Source organism: Mobula hypostoma, chromosome 9 (assembly GCF_963921235.1).
Source record: "Mobula hypostoma chromosome 9, sMobHyp1.1, whole genome shotgun sequence".
NCBI classification, from domain to species: Eukaryota; Metazoa; Chordata; class Chondrichthyes; order Myliobatiformes; family Myliobatidae; genus Mobula; species Mobula hypostoma.
In genome coordinates this window covers 102,136,196-102,159,708 of record NC_086105.1, presented here as the reverse complement: position 1 = coordinate 102,159,708, position 23,513 = coordinate 102,136,196, and the positions used below count along the sequence as shown (strand labels likewise).

The window sequence follows — 23,513 nt, the reverse complement described above, 5'->3', positions numbered from 1 at the left end:
GTGAAGACGGGGAAACTGAATTCCGAGCTGAAACTGCGGTCATTTACTGGTGAAGTAATCCAGAGAGATGAAACAATGACCAACCTTCGAAATGATCAGCAGAAACTGGAGAAATTGATCCAGAACAGCTTGGAAGAAGCTGGTGGTGTAACTGCGTCCCAGATAGAGATGAACACAAAGCGTGAGTCTGAACTACTGCGGCTGGAAGCAGAGGAGTCAGTGAAGAAGCTGACGTCTCGATTTGCAGGAGGCTGAAGAGGCGGCAGAGGCAGCTCAGGCCAAGTGCTCCAGTTTGGAGAAAACCAAACAGCAGCTACAAATCAAGGAAAAGGAGAAGAATGTGGATTCAAAGGATGATGAGATGAAGGTGTGTTGCATGCCGCTTTTCACTAACTTCCCCTTGCTGATGAAGAGACTCCTGGCCCACTGAGGCAGGTGAGGTGGGGCTGGGGGGGCTAGCTGTGGGCAACCTGGGTTACTGCAGGACCCTGAAGGAGAGACGGGTGCCTAGACACAGGACAGGAGGCTCCAGGTTGCAGTGGGGGCATGAGTAAGAGACTCAGAGAGGATTTGGCAAGCAGACCCGAGATATCTCCAGTGGTGTCTGAGCCGGAAGGGTCACCAGAGGAGGTACAGAGGTCTCAGAGAAGTAGGAACCCCCCCCCCCGCCCCCCGGAGAGGTTGACCTATGTAGCACGGGGAGAACAAGGTGTGATCTCTACCGCCCTGGGAAGTTATGTCACTGCTTTATGCACCTGGGTTGGGTTATGTGTTTTGCAAGGAGGATTGGTGAACTCCTTTAATGTCATGGGGACATGACTTTATTTGGTGGGGGCAGAGTGTAACTGGGTCTTGGTTACACTGGCTGCTGAGGTGTCTAAAATGGCTTCTTTGTATGTTATATAAAATGGCTTTTCTGAATAATAACTGCGATGTAAGGAGTTCTCTCTCTCCCCTGCTTGTTTGGGTTATATAATTGATAAGGGGGAGAACGAACCAATGGGTGTCCATGTTATTCTTTTTGTGGGTGATATTCTGTCTCATATGGCTGGGGACCATGTGGTTTGGCGGGTTTATCGGGTGGAGAAGACGGAGGAAGGTCGCAATCGGAGGCGCTCTGGTTGACCACCCGAGGAGTGGTCCCGTGCGGGTCGTCGGAGGCCGAGGACGGAGGGTTGAGGTTCTGCGGGATATTGAGCTCCAACAAAACCTTAAGTGCACTGACTTTTAAAACTCCATTTGAACTTTGGCGCCTTCCTTTGTTTTTCTTTTAGAGTGTATTCTTTGTTAACCGATATTCACGGCAAGATTTATAAAGTGTACGTATTGAACCGCTTATGATGTTCTGTCTGATCTGTGAATTGGGCGTTTATGCAGCCTCCACATAAACTGGCTTACGTGGTTGGCTGGTTGTGGGGTTTCCCTAGACACTGAGGAGCAGGGTTTGTCTATAGCCGTACATATGCATTTAGAATGAGTTCTGTGTTTTTGCTTCTAGGGTATCTCAGTTAATACATTGATTTTCCTGCTAATATCTGGAAAGAATGGAGATCCCATTGGTGAAAAAGTGTACCGCAATATTACCAAAGGTTTCATGCCTTCCAGTCCCCTGATTCATATTACCAATACTGGGGCCTACTATATTCTCTTTATTCAAGGTAACTGCTAAGATATTTGTGTTTCTATTTGTGCTTATTGCCACTTTTAATTTCTTGAAATACATTTACACAATTAATAAGGTTCTGGAAAAGCTCATTCCATTTTCTTCAGGTGGGCCAAAACACCAGGTGTTGGATTTTTGACAATGAAGCATCAATAGCAAAACTTGCCTCCATGTGTAGTCATACATACAAAACGATGGAGGAACTCAGCAGGCCAGGCAGCATCTGAAGCATTTTGTGTGTATTACTTTGATTTCCAGCATCTGCAGATTCTCTGTTGTTTGGGGTCTATGTGTAGTTGGTAGTTTTGACTGGGATCATTGTGAGCCTTTGTTGGAGACCAATGGCCCATTTCACTTGTACTTTACAATGGTAAACAATTAGAAAAGTATGTATTTTATTGATATGTTAAACTTCAGCTCTCTCTGCCTACCTTTGTGAAAAATGATTGAGAAATTCTCTTAAGAGCATGACCAACATTCATTTTCAACAGACACAATGAAAATAAATCATCAAGCTGCTTATTTCTTAGTATGAAGCTGCTTTCATTCACAAAACATTTGTCATTGAATTTCAATTTATTCATCGGCTGTACAATGCTTGATTAGGTGATTAAAAGGTTTTCCAGAAATAGCACCTTCCTAATGGTTTTGAGTAATGTGCTGTGAACATTGGGGATTGAGGTTAGTTGTGAAATGAGCGCATACTTTATTTTTTCTTGATTTAACAACCAATCAGTTCAACCCAACAGTGAATTACAGCTATCCTGTGATGCTGCAACACAGAGATGCATGCTAAATACCAAAAGCAGCGTCTTTGTAGTCAGAGGAAAATGATCCTACAAATCAGAATAAAATATCCCTTCATCAGCTAAGGTACTGATTACCAAGTGCATACTGAGAACTAGCTGGATGTATCCTTGAGCACCTTTGTCCACATATCCCAAGTGGATGGTGCCACCCATGATCTCTACAATTGCACATTCAAACATCCAGCCAGGTTGGTTCAGTCAATGTGACACCAAAAAGTATAGAGATAAAATGAAGGTTTGGATTCTGATAAGATCACATCTGTATTGCTGAAGATTTGCACCTGCAGATGTTCTTCACCTGCTTCAAGAGAGATTATGACAACATCCTTGATTTGGTAACATGGAAAATTGTCCCGGCTTGCTCTACCTTCAAACTTTGTCAGGGCCCACCTAGTCAATCTCTTCCCAGTTCATGTAGAACTTGCTTTTTTTTCCTGAAACTCTAGTGCCAAAACATTATTTCAGAAAAGGATGTTACTGTCGTCTTCTGAGGAAAGTTGGATGGGGTTGACATTAAAGTAACGTACAATCATATCTAGTACTGGGGGGGGGGGGTGCCATTTAATATTGAAGTTGACTGGAGTTCTTTTCGAAAGCTATCTAGTGGTTAGTATATTATCTGGTAAACAACAATAGATGATCATTAAGGACCTACTTAAATTGTGGAATGAACAACTAAAAAAAATGTGTCTGAGTTGCAAAGAAGAGGTAGGAAGCTTAAATTATATGAGCCTATATATCTGTAAAGCAAAAATCATTTTGTACTTGCTAACAACAGTAATGTCCTGTAGGTCTGCATTGATCATAAACTGGGTAAGAAGTTGTACGTAGTGAGAGACCGCGAGGGTTATCACTAAAGCAGATTGGGTTGAAAGAAGATCATCTGTTATTTCTTCCCTCCATCTTTCTCCCTTCCAGCATTTAATGGGATGAATAAAGAAAACTATCGTTGTAAACTGGATCATGACTGTTACTATAGAGTGAGGATACGTACTACATTTCTTTAAGAAAGCACAATATTGATCCATATGTTCAGGACATTGTGATAGGATTGGCTAAATGATAATAACCAAGTAAACTCTTTAGTTTTTGTAAGTAGCCTAAACCTGCCTGTGTACAGCAATTCCCACAAACAGGAACATAATATTCACCAGTCAATCAATCATGTATTAGTGATGTTCACTGAAGTATAAATATGAAGAAATTTCTAGGGGGTAACACACCTTTTCCATAGCAAGGTAATTGGTTAAGTATGTCGAAAGTTCAAAGTAAATTTATTATCAAAGTACGTATATTCACTTTGAACTTTTGACATATTTAAATGTGCCTGGCCTCTTGCCACCTACTTATCTTTATATGCAGATCATAGACCATCTAGTGCATGGAGTTAAAATAGCAAATTAATTTTCTAAATTTCCAGGAAATGGGCAAGGAGTGGCACTAAAAGATATTTATGCTCAAGCAACTGGATTGCCACTTTCAACGTCAAAACTGAATCCAATATTAAAGAAATCGGATCCCGAATGGGAGAAAAAGACTGATACCATGTCTGGAATGGTAGAAGTGTACAGGTGAGTTTCTGTTTGTGCATATCTAATATTAGGTTCTTACTGCTAACTAACAATGAAACCATAAATTAAATCAAGTTAGTTATTTTGAAAACAAAACTTACAATATTTTAAAGGAAAATACCTTCTATTTGGTGAGTTCTTTTTTGAAGACTTAATGCCTTTTTATATGAGAACATTTAACAATTGTTGGTCATCAGTGTAATTAAATATAACTAATAGCAATTTGGAGTAATGTCTGAATTGTTAACTTTTAAAACATTTATTATTTTGTCCCTTCATCTTTCTCCCTTCCAGCTCCCAGACTACTAAATATCTTCAGCAGGTGCATGTCCCGGGAAAGAATGCTGGCAAACTGCTAATTAGCACAAATGATACAGTTGAGCTTTTGGATGGACAGAGCTTGCAGACCTGTTGGTATCATAATCTATCGCAGATTCAAGGGTAAATTTTTATTTAATTTCCAACTAAGACAGTAGATGTGGGTATTAATGACAATATTAAAAGTTTAGGACCTTACTTTCTCAAGTTTATTATTATCCTGTAGACCCTCAGTTGATTTGTATTGGCTGGTTGTACTTGTGTGGTTATATAAAGCAGAGATGTAAGCAGTGGTGTCAGCTGTGAGTCAGTAAGTGGCTGTGCTATTCTTATCCTGCTCCAGAGATCATATATTAATAGAAAACAATGGCTCTCATAATAAATAGTCAAGTAGGATTCATCTGTTATAATAATAACAGAGTCATGGCTGGGGTGGAGAAGGCAGGATTGGGGTGTTATGGTACATGGGGAAGGATGGGTGGCATTCAGGGGCAGTGTTCATTTAGAGAATATCACATCTTTGGAGAGGGAGTTTGCCCAGACAGGGAAGCACAATCTAATTGGTAAGAGTGGAGAATCTATAAAGATACCATTTCATCAATGGATGTATTCTATGGATTGCTCGACAACGAAAAGGAAAAGGAGGAGCAAATTTGTTGGAAAGTCACAGAAACATCCAAATTCTGAGATTGTTAGCCTTGTGAGGGGATTCATCTGTTCATATGGACAAAGATAATAAAAGAGGCAAAGCGGGTAAGGAAATAATGGTGTGTTCAGGAGGATATCTGGCCCAGCAGGAAGGAGGACTTGCTTCTGTACAAAAATGTGGAACAGGATTCTGTGGTGGAAGAGTTGGGAAGCAACAAGCATTATATCATGAGCTTACAATCGTTATGAAATTGATATGGACTACTTTATGAGAAAAGTAGGTGAACCGAAAGCCAATCTTAATAATCTGATTTGGCAAATTGGAATCAAAGGGCAAATAAAAGCCTGCAGATGCTGAAAATCTGGTATAGAAGATAAAATGGATAGCAGATGTGTCAGGAAAGGTAATATCTGAAAGAAAAACATAGTTCCAGGCCATTGATATTTCATCAGTTCTTGGCTGATTCAGTTGCTCATTGTCGAGCCCAGAAAAATATTTTGGTTAAATGCATTATAATCCTCTGGGCTTAACATTCAGTTCAGCCATTCCAGCTTTGTACCTCAGGCTTAGTTTCTTCCTCTTCTGGTAACAACACCTGCTTGCATCTCCTCTAGCATCTGCTTGTCCTCTGTTGTTAACTTTACCATCAACCTCCTTCATCTGGCTCCTCCTCCACATTAGTATTGCAATCTTTACTGGTCTTTATTCTACCATTCATCTTATCTTCATTTTCCTCACTGCTTCTTCTGCTGCGACTTCTAACTACTCTTATCTCTGAACTTTACCTGTTCTGATGAAAGGTCACAAACTGAAACATTAACCAACATGTTAGTATCCAGCACTTTCTGTTTAAATTGGCATTAAAGATTAGCATGCAAAACTACTTGAACAAAGGGAGGACCTTAGGAAGGAGGTGGTTTGGTTGCATTGTGGGTGCATGCAGGAAACACAGTCAAACCCAGAACTTGTACAAAGAGAAAGGAAGAGTCAAAGAAAGCAGGAAAAAGATGAAAGTAATAGTTTAATAACAACTGAACAACTAGTCTTGCAAGGCTCATTTGAACAGGGTTTTGGTAAGACCACACTTAGAGTATTGTGTGTAGTCGTGGTCTCGTTATCTAAGAAAGAAAGTATTTCATGCCATTGAGGGAATGCAGTTAATGCTTACCAGACTGATTCCCAGAATGATAGGATTGTTGTACGAGAAAAGATTGAGCTTGTATCCATTAAACCGTTGAAGATTGAGAGAGAATATAACTCAACACCCTCCAATATACTTCAGGGCTGGTTTTTAATGAAGTAAGTTATCACAATCTGGAATGCACTGATGGAAAATTAATGGCAATAAATTCAATTGCCATATTAACTGGATAAATAGAAAAAATATTTCCGCATTATGGGGAGCAGGCAGGGAGGGGGATGGGCTGCATTGTTTTTACATAGAACCAGCATAGACTTTGTGGGAAAAATTGCCTTATTTTATGCCAATATTTTGGGATTCTTTGCCAAGCATTTACTGAAAGTTTTTAGAAAAAGTGATGAACGGCATTTCAAAATGTGTTGATTCGTTACGATATATTGTTTTTAAGTTGAAGGAAATAAGAGTAGATTACTTTTGACAAGATAACTTTATACAGCATTTATTTAAAAATAGTATATAAAAATACTTTTTGGAATGATGCAAGATTTTTATTTACAGGGTGCCATTACCTGGTTATTTTAACATGGATGATGTGTTTGATTTTTTAATTGAAGATTTCATTGAAAAGGACAAGAAGAAGGTTTGATTATAATAAATACCTTTATGTAATATCACTTGGAATATTTCTATGAATTAACAAAACAAATAGTTCCATTTAATATCAGAGAATGTATATAATATACAACCTGAAGTTCTTGCTCTTCGCAGACATCCATGAAAACAGAAGAGTACCCAAAAGAATGAATGACAGTAAAAATGTTAGAACCTCAAAGCCCCCTCCTCTCCCCTCCCACGTAGAAGCAGCAGCAAAGCATCAACCTCTCCCCCTCCCCATTCAGTTAGGCAATAATGATATTTTAGCAATCTTTATAATGGTTTAATCACTGCCATTCATAGGGATAATTTAATCAGTCCAATTTGTGATCCTTATTCTCAAAATACAGATATCCCTGCCAAAATCAGCATTCAGTGCAAATTTATATACGGTTGGTTAATGTGACTGAGTAGCAATAAATTCAGAGTCAACAATGTTTGTATTGGGCTGAAGTTGTATAAGAACCATATCATAAAGAAACATCTGTATTTGTCAAAGATACATGGGAAACTTTTGGGTTTTAGAAAATTCAAGCAAAACAATGTTAATTTTTAATTAATTTGGTTTTCATTTCTGGGGTTTGGGTGTGTGGATGGGAGGGGGAGATTGGTAGGAATAAACTGTAGCTATTATTTGAACATTTTAAATTCTGGACAATCCCGTAAGGTTGTTGTAGCCGGGTTTGATAGTGGGAATAATCTCCCACTGCCTATCAAATGTTCCCAATGGCGTGCTTTTCAAATAACCTCTGACAACCAAGTCCAGCTCCTGGCCTTCATGTGTAGTTTAACTACTAAGCTGAGCAGAAGTGTTTCTCCTGATAGGAGAAGGGGTAAAGGCAGGTTATGGGCCTTAAAACCAGTAGCTTTGGGCAGAGGGAGCTCATCAGCTGTGGTTGAGAGCTTATAAGGAGAAGGAAAACTCTGATCGCAAACCTCCGCTGCCCTGTGGCTCTATCCACTCATGGGGAAGGCTTTGGGAGTAAACCCCGGGGGAAAATCCAGAACTGAAGTCCCTAATGCAGTCCCACATTGAGTTCACGGAGAGGGGGTGCCTGCTACATGGGCAACAGCTTGCTCTCCATATCATACTGAGCTGGCTTGCATATCACATAGACAGATGGGACGAAACATCCATGGTTGACTCCAACCCCAACCAACGGAGAGTGTCTCCTAAATTCTGGATCTGCATGCTGTGCATAAGAGCAACAACTAGTCACGTTCATTAAACATTATGTCTAAATGCCATTTTAAATAAGTAGAGTGTTTGTATTAACTGCACTAAATTCTGATTGAAACAGAATTGTCTGTAGCTGGGCACTCTAGTAGATTGGATGTGAATCCATTCCTATAGCACTCTAAATTGAGCTCCCTGCTGAGAAGAGCCTAGAGTTTTAAGTGAAAATCAAGAAGAAACTGCAGCTGCTGGAAATCTGAATAAAACAGAAAACACAGGAAATGGATCAGATAGCTTCAGTGGTAAGAGGAAAAGAATGTTTCAAGTCCCAGACTCTTCGTCAGAACTGGGAAAGAGGCAAGTTTAGTTTTCAGTTGCAGAGAAGATGGGATGTGGGGTGAGTCGAAGAAAGAAAGTATTTGTGATAGGGTGTAATGGGCTTGTTTAATCAGACCCAACCATTCAAGTGTCCATTAAATGTGATAATAAGCATACAGGCACAACAAATTAACTTAAGTCTAATTTATTATCATAGAATAGAAAGCATAAAGTACTACATAGCAAGTCACAAAGATTTCTGGGCTCACATTTCTTACTCACCACTTGATTGTTGCTGTTGGCAGGGGAACTGTCATTTCTGACTTGCTCATGAAATCACCCCTTGGTCACAGGCGCTGATCGCAATCCGGCTCCACTTGAAGTTCAAAGAAAATTGTGAAAACGCAGCCCAATATAGTCACAAGCCTCACAAGAACCAGAGAAACTCTTTGATCTTTTGTCTCAACACAGCCTGTCCATTAACACAGTCGTCATAAATCAACGAGACATTGCCTCATTAACTCATGTCCCAACACAATGTTCCTTGGACTTTCAAAAGCATATTAACGTTTACATGCATAAACAATAAGCCCAAATGCAGATAGACATTCTTAGTGTTTATCCACTCACAGACATTCACATTTTAATGGTTACTCATTTACTCTACAGACCTACAGACACCACATGCTGTAGAGTTTAGAAAGAGTTGAGTTGTCGCTTGACCTGACAGACATTCAGTCATTGTTTTAAAAAATCTAATATGACATTGGGTGAGACCAAATGGCTAGTGTAGCAGTTAAAAGCAGATTAAGTTTCTTATAGGCTGTAAAAATAGAGAAAGAGAAAAACTGAGCCAAACAGAAAAAAACGGATGCATGGCAGAAGTTGCCAGTTCCGATTCAGAATGAAAGGAGTTATGTAAAATTGAGACCAGAAGACTGTGTTGTGTCTATTTGGAAGATGATATTGGATTAGATTTTAATTTACTTTTCACGTGAATGTCAAAACATATGGTAAAATGTGCCGTTCTAAATGTGAAATATTTGTGAATGTGCAAGGGAGTATCACTACATATTCCAGCACCAATATAGCATGTTCACAATGTTTAGCAGAACAACAAGAGACAACAAACTAGAAGATAGCAAGCAACAAAGCAATACCAGTGGAACAAGCTGTGTTTTCCCTCCTTCCCACCCATCCCCCAATGCAACTTGTAGTCCTCTAACTCCAGGACAGGCTGTCTTCTTCAGCCTCTGGTGGACTTGTGGATTCGCAGTTACTGGGCCCTGTCTTCCCCGGCATACTCACAGAGATTCAAAGACACGTGCTCCAGCTATTGGGCCTTGACTTCTGGATTTCCAATCAACCTTTGGGTTTTGATCTGAACCTCCAATAGACCTTTGGACTTCGATCCAGACAGCTGATCAACCTTTCGGCTTGGATCTGCAGTGTCAATCCAGGACTTGCAGATAATGTTGAATGAGGACCCGGGATGAGAGCCTGAACTCCAGGCCTCGAACTCCTGTCTTGCTACTGACAGGACCTCGAATATACTCACTGGTCTGTGGGCCCGAAATCTGACCGTGCTCTTGCCGCTGGTGTTTGAATGCGGAGCGGAGACTTAGACTCCAGCACGTCCTCTAGTTCCCCACATCCCTCTTCCTAAACTTTCTCTGACCCCCAAAACCATCGTTACGGACCACAAAGGTGTTATTCTTCCAGCTTGTGGTTGCTCCTGAGGGTCGGTGCAGGAAGCCATCGGTGGTTAAGTCAGAAGGAGAGTGGGATGGAAATTTAAAGTGACAGACAATTGGACACTCAGGATCACGCCTATGGACTAAATGTAGGTACTTGTCAAAGTGATCACCCTATCTGCATTTGGTTTCTCTACTGTAGAAGAGTTCTGAATGTAGTACACTCTACTGGAAGTGCATGCCAATTGCTGCTTCTCCTGGAAAGACTATTTTAGAGTCCCTGAATATGTAAAGGGAAGTGGTGAAAGAAGAGGAATTGTATCTCTGGTTGCATGGAAAGTGTCATAAAATGGGGAACAGTTTGTAGGGACAGAAGAGTAGACAGAATTAGAAAAGGAGGAATTTGTGTCTGGTAGAAGAACGTAAAGCAGCTACTAACCATATGAAGTTAAATAATAAGATCAACATTAATTTAGAAAGTAGTTTTTAAGACTTGGTATATATTTTTTGCTAGGAATATCAATACATGATATTGATTTGTTCTCTAGGTTACTATTGTGGATGGTAAAAGTGGCAAAATACTATGGGAGGAAGAATTAATATGCAGGGAGAACTGTCCAAAACCATCTTCCATTAACACCATGTCCCGGTCAATTTTTCTTTTCTGGGGTGAACTTCCAACACAAAACAATGTTTCTGTAAGTATTAAAAGAAAATAATTTACTACTCTGTTCAATTACTGTAATAATTAAAGCAGATTGTTTTAGCTATTGTTAATAGCATAAACAACTACATATTTAACTGCTCAGATTGTTGTTTACTCAACCTTTTTAAATAGAATTGTACAAATAAAAGGTTGCAACTAGGATGTTCAGCTCTGATATTCTGATAGTGCAGTAATGCATTTTCATACTGTCAGAAATAGATCTTATGCCATATGTATTCATTACTAATATTTTACTTTATTACAAACACTACTTGAAGAATGTATAGAAAGTGCCATACCTTCTAATGGTCCAGTAAAGAAGTGAAAGAAAAATCAATCTTGGGGGTTACCCTTAAAAATATGTAATTTTGGGCTGTGTTTATTCCTGTGTTGATCCTCAATAATAAGATATCTTGACCAGTGACCCATGATCATTTTACACTATAGAGACACTACTGTGATTAGCCCTAAACTTACGATGTATGTGAAATTGCATCTTTTGATTTTAGCAAATGGGCAACAAAATTGTGCTGCAGTGCCTCTGGTCAAAAGGCTGATTGGATATCCTTCCATTCAGTGCTGTCTCTTAGAATTAGATTTCTGGGCTCATCAAATAAGGATGAGAATAGAATTAATTGTGATGCCTTAATCTATCTTAATTGCATGCTGAATAAGTGATAGACTGCTGGCTTGGATACAAAATAATTTAGTATGGGTCAGAACAGTGGACATCAATTTAATCATGCTTTTGGCACCAATGTGATGGGGTACATGCAGGATTGATGCTTCCCCAGAGTAAGTGAGAACCCTATCAGTCTACTTCCAAGTCTAAAGCTAATGAATGAATACTTTGTATCTAGCAATCTCTTTCCTACTATGAATCCATTCTATTTTGAAGAATGTTGCCTCTTATATATTTGACATTTTATTCATTTTTTTATTTCCGGTCTCTTTAAAACATTAATTTTTTTTATGTACTTATAGAATCAAGAGAAATTTGATTCTTTGGATTTTTTTCTCTAATAAAGCATCTCATCTAACTTCATCCCCATACACCTTTCTATAGGTCCTCTTCTAAAATAATTTGTGAATTTTTATTTTCTCAGTTACAGGAAGGTTTCTCTGAGAAAAGTTATAACCTTTATATGGTTCATCCATCACACCCAAATGTCATTCTGGAGTTAAGAAATAGCACTGAGAATGTGATTGCATTCACCAGTAAGTCCTCCTATTGCCGGTTATAAATAATTAATTTAAATTACTATATTTTATCTTACATGATAACTTGTAGAAAATAATGATGAATTGCTTGTAATCCTATACAGCTTTTCTGTAATTTGTGTAATTTAACCTTTGTCTATCTGCAAATGTACTTTGATTTGACAGGTTAAATTTGTTAAGAGCATGAATAAATCTGGAATGGCTCCTGCAGATTGAAGAGTGGTAAATGTGACCTCACTTTTAAAAATGGAAGGAAGGAGAAAGCAGAGAACTACCGATCTATTAGCATGACATTGGTAGTAGAAAAAGTGCTGGAGTCTATTGCTAAGGATTTGATTTCAAGACATTTAGAAAATATCTGAGCAGACTTGATGTGGATTTGTGAAATGAAAATCTATTAGTCTATTGAGGATGCATCTATTAGAGTAGATTAATGGTATTTCAGTCACCTAAGCTAATCACATTTGCACACATGTGGTCCACATACCTCTTAACCTTTCCTATCTATATACTTATCCAAATGTCTTTTAAACGTTATAGTATCTGCTTCAATTACTTTGTCCAGCAGCTTGTTCTATCTATGCACCACCCTCTCTACAAAGAGGTTGCCCCTGAGGTCCCTTTTAAATCTTTTCCCTCTTACCTTGAACTGTACCCTTTGTGATTTATTTAGAGTTTCAGAAGGCTTTTGACAATGCTGCTCTTGAGACTGTAAAACAAGGTTGGAACATGTCAGAACTGCGGTTATATAGACAAAGTAAGAATAAATGGATCCTTGCTATGGGTACCACCAAGATCAGTGTGTGGAGCCAGATGTTTGCAATCTACATCACTGGGCCAAATATATTATTGCAAAGTTTGTTGATGAGATGCAATGAAGTGGGATCTTGAGCAGTGCCAAGAATGCAAAAAGGCTTCAAAGGGATTAAAACAATCTGAGTGAGTGGGCAAAAATATGACAGACAGCGTACAAAGTGGAAGACTGATGTTATCTGATGGTGATGGCTAGTTCTTCGCTTGCGAAGATCAGGAGGGAGGAAGAATCCTCAGGAGTGGCGGCATGATCGTTGGTAACTGTAGAGGCGAATTCTGGATCCGCAGACTCTGGAGCAGTAGGGACACGGATACAGGCATTTGCGTAGTAGGATCCTTCCTGCATCTCCTCTTCTCTTCAGCAGTCGCTGTTCTGGGTTCTTCAGAATTCTTGACTGCTCCATGGATCAGCGTACTCCAGCGGTCTCTGTCACAAGCCAGCTGTTGCCACTTGCTAACCTCTATATTTGCCTGAGAGAGCTGCTGTTGGTCTTTGTACCTCTTGCATGGGGCACCTTGATCTCTCTTGCCCTGAGAGTTCTCCGTAGAGTACTGCTTTTGGTAACCTGGAGTCGTCCTTGTGAGGCACTTCGCCTGGCCAGCAGAGCTGCTAGAGTGGCAAAGTGGCTTTAATGCTTGGATGTTGAGCCTTCTCCAGGACTTCGTCATTGGAGACACAATCCTGTCAGCTGATACCCATGATGGAGTGGAGGCAGCGTTGATGGAAGTGCTCGAGCAGACAGATTTGCTTACGGTACAAAACCCAGACTTCGGAGCCGTATAGCAGTGTTGTGACGACGGCAGCCCCGTACACCCGGATTTTTGTGGACAGCCGCAGCTGGTGGTTCTTCCCACATATTTTTGGAGGTGCCCGAAGGCACTGCTGGCTCTGGTGAGTTGATTGTCAACATCCCTTACTGCCATAGTATCGTTGGAAATGACACCGCCCGGGTAGGTGAACTGCTCAACTGTGGTGAGAGGGTGGTCGTCAGTGGTGACACGAGGTGGGTTGTAAACACCATGGGGGGGGGCGCTTCTGATGGAGGATCATTGCTTCCTTCAGATTGACTGTTAACCTGAAAACCCTTGCAGCCTTGGCAAACTGAGTGACTGCAGCCTCTGTGTGCATGAGAGGAGCACAGTCATCAGTCATCCACATATAGAAGCTCAGGAATGGGCTCTTGCATGGTTTTTGTTCGGGTGAGAAGGCGGTGGAAGGCTGTGATGTTATCTACTTCTGTAGAATAAACACAAAGCTGAATATTTTCACTATGGAGAGATGGGATAATTTTAATATTCAAAGGGAACTGGATATGCTTTACACAAGCTACCGAAAACTAACGTGCAAGTTCAGCTGGAATTAGTAAGGCAAGTGGCATGTGGGCCTTCTTTAAAAGATGATTTAAATACAAGAGTAAAGGATTTCTTATCGCAGTTATACAAGAGCTTGGCAAGACCATACTTGATGTACTTCTGCAGGTTCGGTCTCTTGGCCATATATACTTTTATTTATTTAGAGATACAGTGTGGAATAGTCCCTTTGAGCAGCACTACCCAGCAACCCTCAAGTTAACCCTAACCTAATCGTGGGACAATTTACAATAACCAATTAACTTACTAATCGAAGTTCAAAAAAAAGTTCAAAGTAGAATATATTACCAGAGTACATACATGTCACTACGTACAACCCTGAGATTCTTTCTCTGTAGGCATACCTAGCAAATCTATAGAAGAGTGTTTCTCAACCGGAGGTGATATGAGAGGTCGCTAGGGGTTCTGCGAGAGATCATAGTTTAAAAAAAAACACGGCGTTTTTTGAACTTTGCATGTTACGTGGTGCTAGTGCTCGCGGTGGTGGGCAGTGACCGAGCAGCAATCTCGTTAGCGGTCTCTCAGCCCAATATGGCAGTGCGCAGTAGGACCATGCTTGTTTGGTTAAGTCCATTCTCAGTTTTGGATGTGAGATAGGGGAGGCCACTGATAATTGTTGAGTGCTGTATTGCATGGAGGGGGCACAATAGACTGGTAATTGGTGAGTGTTGTAATGCATGAAGGAAGGACAGTAGGCTGATGAGGTGCGTGAAGTTGTGTTTTCCAAGCATTGAATGGACTTGCCCAATTCGAGCTATGACGTCAGCCTCTCCCTCGCGAATAACCTTCCCCAACTTGCCCTTGCGCGCCGCTGAATGACTTAAGGGAGCAAACAATCTCTACCGGTTGTAGTTTAGAATTGGAGGGAAATTTTCATTCTAAAGAAGGAACTTTAATGCACTGCAACTCAGTTGCTGGTTTGCCACTTTGCTGTTGTTGTAGACATTGCAAAAGGTGGTTTGTGTAGGTTAGAAGTGAATTGTATTGTGAATTGTTCATATTTTTTGCAGTTTTCTCATTTAGTTATTTATATGCCTTTGGTTTATGGTTTTTAGTAGCGTTTGCTATTCAACATTGTCAATAAATTTTCATGTCGTAAGTAGCATTAATTAAAATCAATTTACAACCTTTATTTAGATTAAATCTACCGAGCCCATCTTTAGAAAAACTAACTCCCATTTTAGCTTAAACCAGTTATTTAAAAGAAATTTATTATGTTTGCCTTATGAGTTTTTAAAATTTATGAAAGGAAAAGAAAGAGATTAATTTCAAGAAAGGTAAACTAAGTTTAACTACCTGGTTTTTTTTCAAGCAAGGTTGACTCAAAATTCACTCACTACTCAAAAAGAGCATTGACAATTATTTTTGGATTATCATATCTACAACTTACTGATCAGGCTAATGTACCGTGAGCTGTAGGTATAATAAGTTTTACGCAGGGGTTCCCTGAGACCTGAAAATTACTTCAAGGGCTTCTCCAGGACTAAGAGGTTGCTATAGAACAATAACTGTAAGCTGTAACCATCAGGAATTGTTAACTGTAATCAAACAGTGCATATGCAGATATAAATAAATAGCAATAAATAAGAAGCATGAAATACAATATAACAGAGTCCTTAAATGCGAGAAGCTATCCTCCTTTGTTCAAGAACCTGATGGATGAGAAGTAGTAACTGTTCTTGAACCTGGTGGTGTGAGTCCTGAGGCTCTTGCACCTTCTGCCTGATGGCAGCAGCAAGAAAAGAGCATGTCCTGGGTGGTGAGGATCTTTGATGGATGCTGCTTTTTTTTTTAATGTAATTCACTTAATAAATTTAGTCAAAATAGCATCAGGCTCAATTAATCAAAAAGGTTAAAACTTCTAATATATGCAGCATCTTGGACAAGAGAGAAGAAAACCCATTTGCTATTTCCAATTACATTCTACAGCATTCTTTGGGAAATCTGCACATAAATGTTCCCTGCCCCCCCCCCCATTTTTTTTAATATGTAATTTTTTTTGTCAACCTGTTCCTGCCAAATTTGTTGGGTTAGAAAGGCCCTGGTCCCCTTTAATTGATTTTTTTAAATGTTATTGATAGTTGTCACATTGAAACAACTGCTTTAGATTGAAAAATTAAGCCTGAAAGCCTGATGAACATCCACAGACGAAAATGAGGGGAGAAGTGGTGGAGAATACTTAGTGATTACGTAAGGCATAGGAGCAGAATTTTGACCCATTTGACCATACACTTCTTGACACCCATCTGTCGCTTCTTTGCCCATTCTCCTAATCTGTCTTTGGTCCTTCTGCAGCCTCTGTCCTTCCGTAGCCTCTGTCCTTCCTGAACACTGTCTCTCCCTCCACCTGGCATCATATTGTCCACAAAGCCATCAATTCCATCATCCAAACCATTAGTATATGATATAAAAAGCAGTCCCAACACCGACTCCTGCAGAACACCACTAGTCACCGGCAATTGTCCTATATGCCCACTCATTGCCTTCTGCCAATCAGCCAATACTCTATTCATGCTAATATATTTCCTGTAATACCATGGGCAATTTTCTTGCTAAGCAGCCTCATGTGCAGCACCTGCCAAAGGTCTTCTGAAATCCAAGTGCACAACATCTATGTCTATCTTGCTTGTTATTTCCTCAAAGAATTCCAACAGATTTGTCAGGCACGATTTTCCCTTGAGGAAACCATGCTGACTTGGACCTACTTTATCACGTGCCTCCAAGTACTCCAAAACCTCATCCTTAACAATTAACTCCAACATCTTCTCAACCACTGAGGTCAGACTAACTGGCCTATAGTTTCCTTTCTTTTTCCTATATTTCCGATTTTCCAGTCCTCTGGAACTATGCCAGAATCTATTGATAACATAAAATACATAGCTAGTGGTAATTTATTGTTTTTACTCTTTATCAGATAGTGAAAAAAAATCAATGTATTAAAAAAAAATTACTAATATCCCTATTTTTTTATTCCAGCTGCCTTATTTGAACCAAACAGACATGCAGGGAGTGTACTGTTGTTGGGGCAGCCTTTGGGAAACAAACCAGGACCTTTGAAGATAATCAAACAAAAACTGAAAGACATCATCAGTGTGAGCAGGGTTAGACGTCTAAAGAAAGGACATGATGACTTTGGTGATGATGAACTTAAAGAATATTTTTACAGAATGAGATACAGCAGCTAATGGTAAATTGTAAAATCATTGAAGGTTTATTTACTGCAAATTTTTTCATCTCTTGCTAACCAAAAGCTCTGAAGTTTGACCTGATATTTAATGTGCATTTCAATATTCTTCATATTGTAAAATAATGATGTGGTAAAGTAATGCAGAGTTATAATGATAGCAATAAATGAGGATCTTCACCCACCCTCATGAAAAACATAAGATTTATTGCAGTGGGCTGTAATATACAGTTCATCAATGTATTGCATGGAGCAAACTTGCTAACATCTATTAATCCAATACAAGGATTTTAAATTACAAATTAAAAACTTGTTTTGATTTGTAAAATAAAATGCTGTTCACATGCAGAAATAATAATAGTCCCAAATCAGAAGGCCTTTAATTTAAAAAGTCTCTCCTGAAATTGTGTGTATTTTATTTAACTGTGAATGCAAATAAAATAAGATATTGCTTCGTTAGAGCAGTGTACACAATCCTAATTATCTGGCAGCTTTAGAATCTTTTCAATATTTTAATTAGTACTTAAGTTATATTCTAAATAATTGTTTCTTCAGGGTGAATTCTAATATGATCGTATATTCGTATATATGATCATGGGAAATTAGGGGTTGAAAATAATACTGCTGCTAATTTCCACCTGATTGCCAATTGCTTGGAGATATACAATTATTTCTTTTTAAAAAAAGATATACAAAGTTAAGTAAATCTTACACCTGAGTGGAATAGGTTTTAGGGTCTTCTTTGTATACATTGGAATCTGGCAATGGTAAGTCTGCACTTTCAATAAGGATTTTCAAATATAACTCAATATATTTGCAAGAGTACTTTAGAGAAGAAACTCAATGCCCCTTTTCAAAATTAATACCCATTGTATTAAAGAAACTAAAATTATATGTAATCATTCAAATCAAATGGGGTCATTATGGAGTTATGTCCACAAAATCCCAACAGCCAACACTTAAAGCCAAAATTCTTTAGCATTAGCTCCTCATTGTTATTGATGGAGGAATTCATCCAGTGTTTGCTGCCATGTATGGAATGTCTGGGGGCGGGGGAACATTACCTGTGGTGGAGGGAATTGTCATGTCCGCTCTGGGACAACTCACCTTTGGTCCCCATCGGACACTTAACTCTCACCTGTAGCTCCAAATTTCTGTTTGCATGCGACAGTGGCCACACCCCAGTAGACTGCTTCAACAGGCAGGCTAAACCAGGTGAGGGTAGCCAGTGGGCTTCATACCCCAGTGAAAGAGCGACATTCCTGTCCTAGTGCATGAAGTCAGCTCCGGCAGACAGAGCAGATGAGATCCAATGTCCAAGCAGGTGTTTTTGCAATGCTTCATGGAGAGTGAAGGACATGATAAGGCACTGACAAAGTCATGGTTATTCACTGCAACCAAAGAAGACCCCATTTTGTGATGACTACTTGTACCACTGGACCTGGACTTCCAAGGTCAAGAGAGTGGAACTGTCCCAGTACAACAGCTTTTCCGCATTAAAAACTCTCCACACAGATTTCATGATGATCATCAGATATGACATTTAACACACTGCCATGTTCTTTTGAGTGACTGTAAATGAGCAAAATTAGCACAGACGCCTAGTACAGATAATGGACTGCCTTCATATAATGCTTTTGATGATTGCATCCTCTAAATCTTCATTTTCATTGTAAAATTCAGGATTATTGTCAATATCTTCAAATTCTTTGTAGTTCCTAACTTGTTGAAGTAGCAAAATCATTTCATTTTCACTCCCGGCCATTTCTCGCATCTCCAAGCCTGAATGCTTGAAACTGCAGTGAGCAAAATAAGTCAAAATTGTCTTGCTGCTTATTTCTCTCCAACTATCAGTGACTTTAAGCACAGTGTAGTGTCTAATGGCCATAGAGTTCATGTGACTGATGCTAGTTAGAAACTGCTCAGCAACAACGTCCTGTCCCAACTAAGCGTCCCAAATAAACAAAGGGAATGCTGGTTATTTCTTGGTTAGTGTTTGTTCTTTAAGAGTTGTTCCAAATAAGCGGCTGCTCCGGTTAACTGATGGACCAATTAACTGGAATGCACTGTATTTGTATGATGCCAGAGGAATGTAAGATAAAGATGACTTGGAATAATGTATTTTGCTTACTGCTTCCATGTATTGTTGCACTCCAATTTTAGACCAAAATAATTTAGGGAGTTGTAATTATATAAAATGTAACCTTTTATGTGCTCAAGTCAAATATAGATAGGTAGGTGGTTTCAAACCACTACATATGATCATCCCAGATTTGGAAAAAAAATGACAGAAAATGCACGTTGATGGATTTGCTAGGATTTATTTTTACTTTAAATTGTCTTGACATTCTGAAAAGTATCTTTTTACAAATTGTATCATTTTTGATACTTAAGGGTACCCAAAAATGACATTCACAAAATCTGACTTTAAGAACAGGGTTTCTATCAGGCAATCGATGATGAATACTGTGAACCTTGCTCTGTATTATAATTTGTATATGGTGTTTTGTTTAAAATTATGCTAACTACAATATAAAGAAGCATTTTAATTGCATTTAATTACAAACTTATTGCTCCTCCTAGATCTTTATTAATGAAGAAACCTGGCTGAGCAAAGAAGCTTCAGTGCACTTTTGAAAAGAGTTGTGGAGAAAATAAGTTTCCATTTTAAAACAGGTCAATTAATTTATTAAAAAAAAACACTGGGAAATCAAGAAGCTCTGATTTGTGATTATATTGTGTCAATGTGCCATCTTTACCAATAAAATATTTCTGCAGCTGTGGCTGAAGATATGCCAAATGGCCTTAAGTTATTGATTGCCAGTATTGAGCAGGTTATTTTAATATGTGGGAAAAGATCTATAATACTTCAATATACAAATTACAAGAAAAAACTAATGGCTGAAGTTGCAAAAACAATGCACAGTAATTTTTCTGCCTTGATTGGCTGTCAGACTTTTGTCTGAGTCATAAGGTTATAGTTTAAGACTCATTTCAGAGCCAGAACCATATCATTCAGTCTAGTACAGTAGATTGACTCCAGTGACTAATGCGTTTTTTGGATGCAATGTTGAATTGGATTTCTTGAATTAAAATATACCGTGACATTTCTAGAAAGCAGAGCCGTTCACCCTGATGTACTTGCCAATATTTATTCTTCAAGGAATAAAATAGATAATTTGGGTATTTTTAAGTTACTTTGTCATTGTTTCTGGAAGTTTGCTATATAAATTTGCTGCCTTATTTGCGATATTACAGTAGTGACCGGATTTCAGAAATAATTCATGGGCTATAAGCACTGTACAATTTTCTGAAGTCATGAAAAAGGCCACTTTTTGTTTCTTCTTTCATGAGCAACTGGATGTTGGTGTAAATAAAAATTCAGTTTAATGATCGCAGCAAAATGAATTGTTGCTATCGGCATGAACTTTATGCTTCAGGTTTTAAATTAATAAACTCAATATTCTAATTAAGTTTTAAATGCCTCCAAAGAGTACTAGTTAATGATTATATACATTTACAAAATGGTTGATATATTGTATCTGTATGACTAATTTATTGATGTGTATTCTCACTGCTTATTTTGTATTACATACTTGCAATCTTAACCTCTTTTGTGTTAGACAATGACACAAATTGATTACACAGATGTCAACATTTTGCGCATTCACTGATTAAAAATCATTAAATTAAACATGCCAAAAACAGATTGCCAATTTAATCCAACCTACCTTTGTAGGCAGATGAATTAATACAAAGATAGAAAACTTAATTTTAGATGAAACAGAAGTTCACATTACTAAAGTACTAAAATTTCAAAACTGTATTTCTTCATTGGTGACCTTGTATGTGCAGAGTACCAGTTACCTTGAGAATGTGACAATATTATTACTTTGTGCTGTGTGGTTTTCTTTGTATGTACTCCAAAACGCTACACTGATTTTAATCAACATTCATTTTACCATATGTAGTTTAATGTGTTTTGAAATTAACTGCTTATGGTTTGGGTACGTTATAATATTTAGATATAATGGCAGATTGAACTTATTTTCATGTTTTACAATGGTGTTCTTGTATTGTATCAAAGATGAGAAATACTGTGAGAGAAATGTGATTCATAATAAATTCCTGTTTTATCCTGCTGAATAACTTGTTCTCTTATAACTTGGTTATTTTTTCAATGCGTTGTGACCTTGTGTTCATGAATCATAGTAATGCAATGGAATCAGTTTCAAAACACATATTACGTTACAGGCAGTGAGCAAGTCTCCAACACAGGTGGTAGTTTTGCATACCAGCTCATGAGAGGAGGTTGAGGGCTGAGGAAAGGCAGCAATGATTAAATGATAGGGCAAGCTTAAGGGGCCATTTGGTCTAGTTCTGCCTGTGTAGTAACCAGTAGGTCAAGAAGGCAACAGTCCATTTGGAATATTGCTAGTAGCATCTCATTGAATGTGCCAGAAATTGGTCCATTGAATACGGAGGTTGGAGGGGTAGATAGGGCTACCCTATCTTTGCTTTGAGTAGGAGATGGAGAGAGAGTAAAGTGTGGGAAAGGGAATACAAGCACATATAAAAGTTGCTGGTGAATGCAGGCGGGCCAGGTAGCATCTCTAGGAAGAGGTACAGTCGACGTTTCGGGCCGAGACCCTTCGTCAGGACTAACTGAAAGAAGAGTTGATAAGAGATTTGAGAGGGGGAGGGGGAGATCCGAAATGATAGGAGAAGACAGGAGGGGGGAGGGATGGAGCCAAGAGCTGGACATTTGATTGGCAAAAGGAATATGAGAGGATTATGGGACAGGAGTCCTAGGGAGAAAGAAAAGGGGGAGAGAGGGAAGCCCAGAGGATGGGCAAGGGCTATAGTGAGAGGGACAGAGGGAGAAAAAGGAGAGAGAGAAAAAGAATGTGTGTATATAAATAAATAAATAACGGATGGGGTACGAAGGGGAGGTAGGGCATTAGCAGAAGTTTGAGAAGTCAATGTTCATGCCATCAGGTTGGAGGCTACCCAGACAGAATAAAGGTGTTGTTCCTCCAACCTGAGTGTGGCTTCATCTTGACAGTAGAGGAGGCCGTGGATAGACATCAGAATGGGAATGGGAGGTGGAATTGAAATGTGTGGCCACTGGGAGATCCTGCTTTCTCTGGCGGACTGAGTGTAGGTGTTCAGCAATGCGGTCTCCCAGTCTGCGTCGGGTCTCGCCAATATATAGAAAGCCGCATCGGGAGCACCAGACACAGTATATCACCCCAGCCGACTCACAGGTGAAGTGTCACCTTACGTGGAGGGACTGTATGGGGCCCTGAATAGTAGTGAGGGAGGAAGTGTAAGGGCATGTGTGGCACTTGTTCCGCTTACAAGGATAAGTGCCAGGAGGGAGATTGGTGGGGAGGGATGGGGGGACAAATGGACAAGGGAGTCGCGTAGGGAGCGATCCCTGTGGAAAGTGGGGGGGAGGGAAAGATGTGCTTAGTGGTGGCGGGATCCCGTCGGAGGTGGCGGAAGTTACAGAGAATTATATGTTGGACCCAGAGGCTGGTGGAGTGGTAGGTGAGGACAAGGGGAACCCTATTCCTGGTGGGGTGGCAGGAGGATGGAGCGAGAGCAGATGTGTGTGAAATGGGGGAGATGCGTTTGAGAAGAGAATTGATGGTGGAGGAAGGGAAGCCCCTTTCTTTAAAAAAGGACATCTCCTTCATCCTGGAAACAAGCTGTTGAAACAAGACATGAGACTGCAGAATCTGGAGCAACAATCTATTGGAGGTATTTATTGGGTCAATCAGCATAGGTGGGATTATCTGTTTCAGTTGAAACCTTGCATCAGGGCTCGGATGCAGTCCTGTCAACTGCAGTGTAAGGAAGGGTACAGGTAAGGAAAAAGACTTAACCAGAAAAACTACTGTGGAAAGTCTCACGGCCAGAACAGTAAATGAGAGAAATTGATGGGAATCCTTCCAGATGAGGTAGGAGGTTGAGATAGCTGGGAAGCCTGTGAACTTTAATGGTATATCGTCCACTGTTTTATTTACAGTGATGCAGAGACCAAAAGAGACAAGGTAATTGTAAATTGTCCTGAGATTAGACTAGGTTAAATGGGTTAATTGCTGGGCAATTCCACTCTCTGGGTCAAAAGAGCCTGTTCTGTGTTGTATCTCTAAATAGATTTGTTTTAATTGGCCCTGTGGACATGGGAGCATGGTTGGGAATGGGTAGCAAAGATG

At 39.4% G+C, this 23,513-nt stretch overlaps 1 protein-coding gene across 2 annotated transcripts in view; it reads left to right on the top strand.

The window, feature by feature from the left end:
* fam234a (family with sequence similarity 234 member A) overlaps positions 1–21,429 on the top strand; it is a 34,397-nt gene extending 12,968 nt beyond the window's left edge. The window contains exons 6-13 of one of the 2 annotated variants that reach the window (XM_063058788.1): positions 1,499–1,658; positions 3,893–4,043; positions 4,338–4,484; positions 6,710–6,791; positions 10,543–10,692; positions 11,807–11,918; positions 17,082–17,292; positions 19,873–21,429. In XM_063058788.1, coding sequence (XP_062914858.1) covers positions 1,499–1,658; positions 3,893–4,043; positions 4,338–4,484; positions 6,710–6,791; positions 10,543–10,692; positions 11,807–11,918; positions 17,082–17,290 — 1,011 coding nt within the window. In that variant the 3' untranslated portion in view covers positions 17,291–17,292; positions 19,873–21,429. Of the gene's footprint in view, positions 1–1,498; positions 1,659–3,892; positions 4,044–4,337; positions 4,485–6,709; positions 6,792–10,542; positions 10,693–11,806; positions 11,919–17,081 lie in introns of both variants that reach the window. The other variant, XM_063058789.1, reaches the window with a different exon arrangement.
* Positions 21,430–23,513: the final 2,084 nt, after the last annotated feature.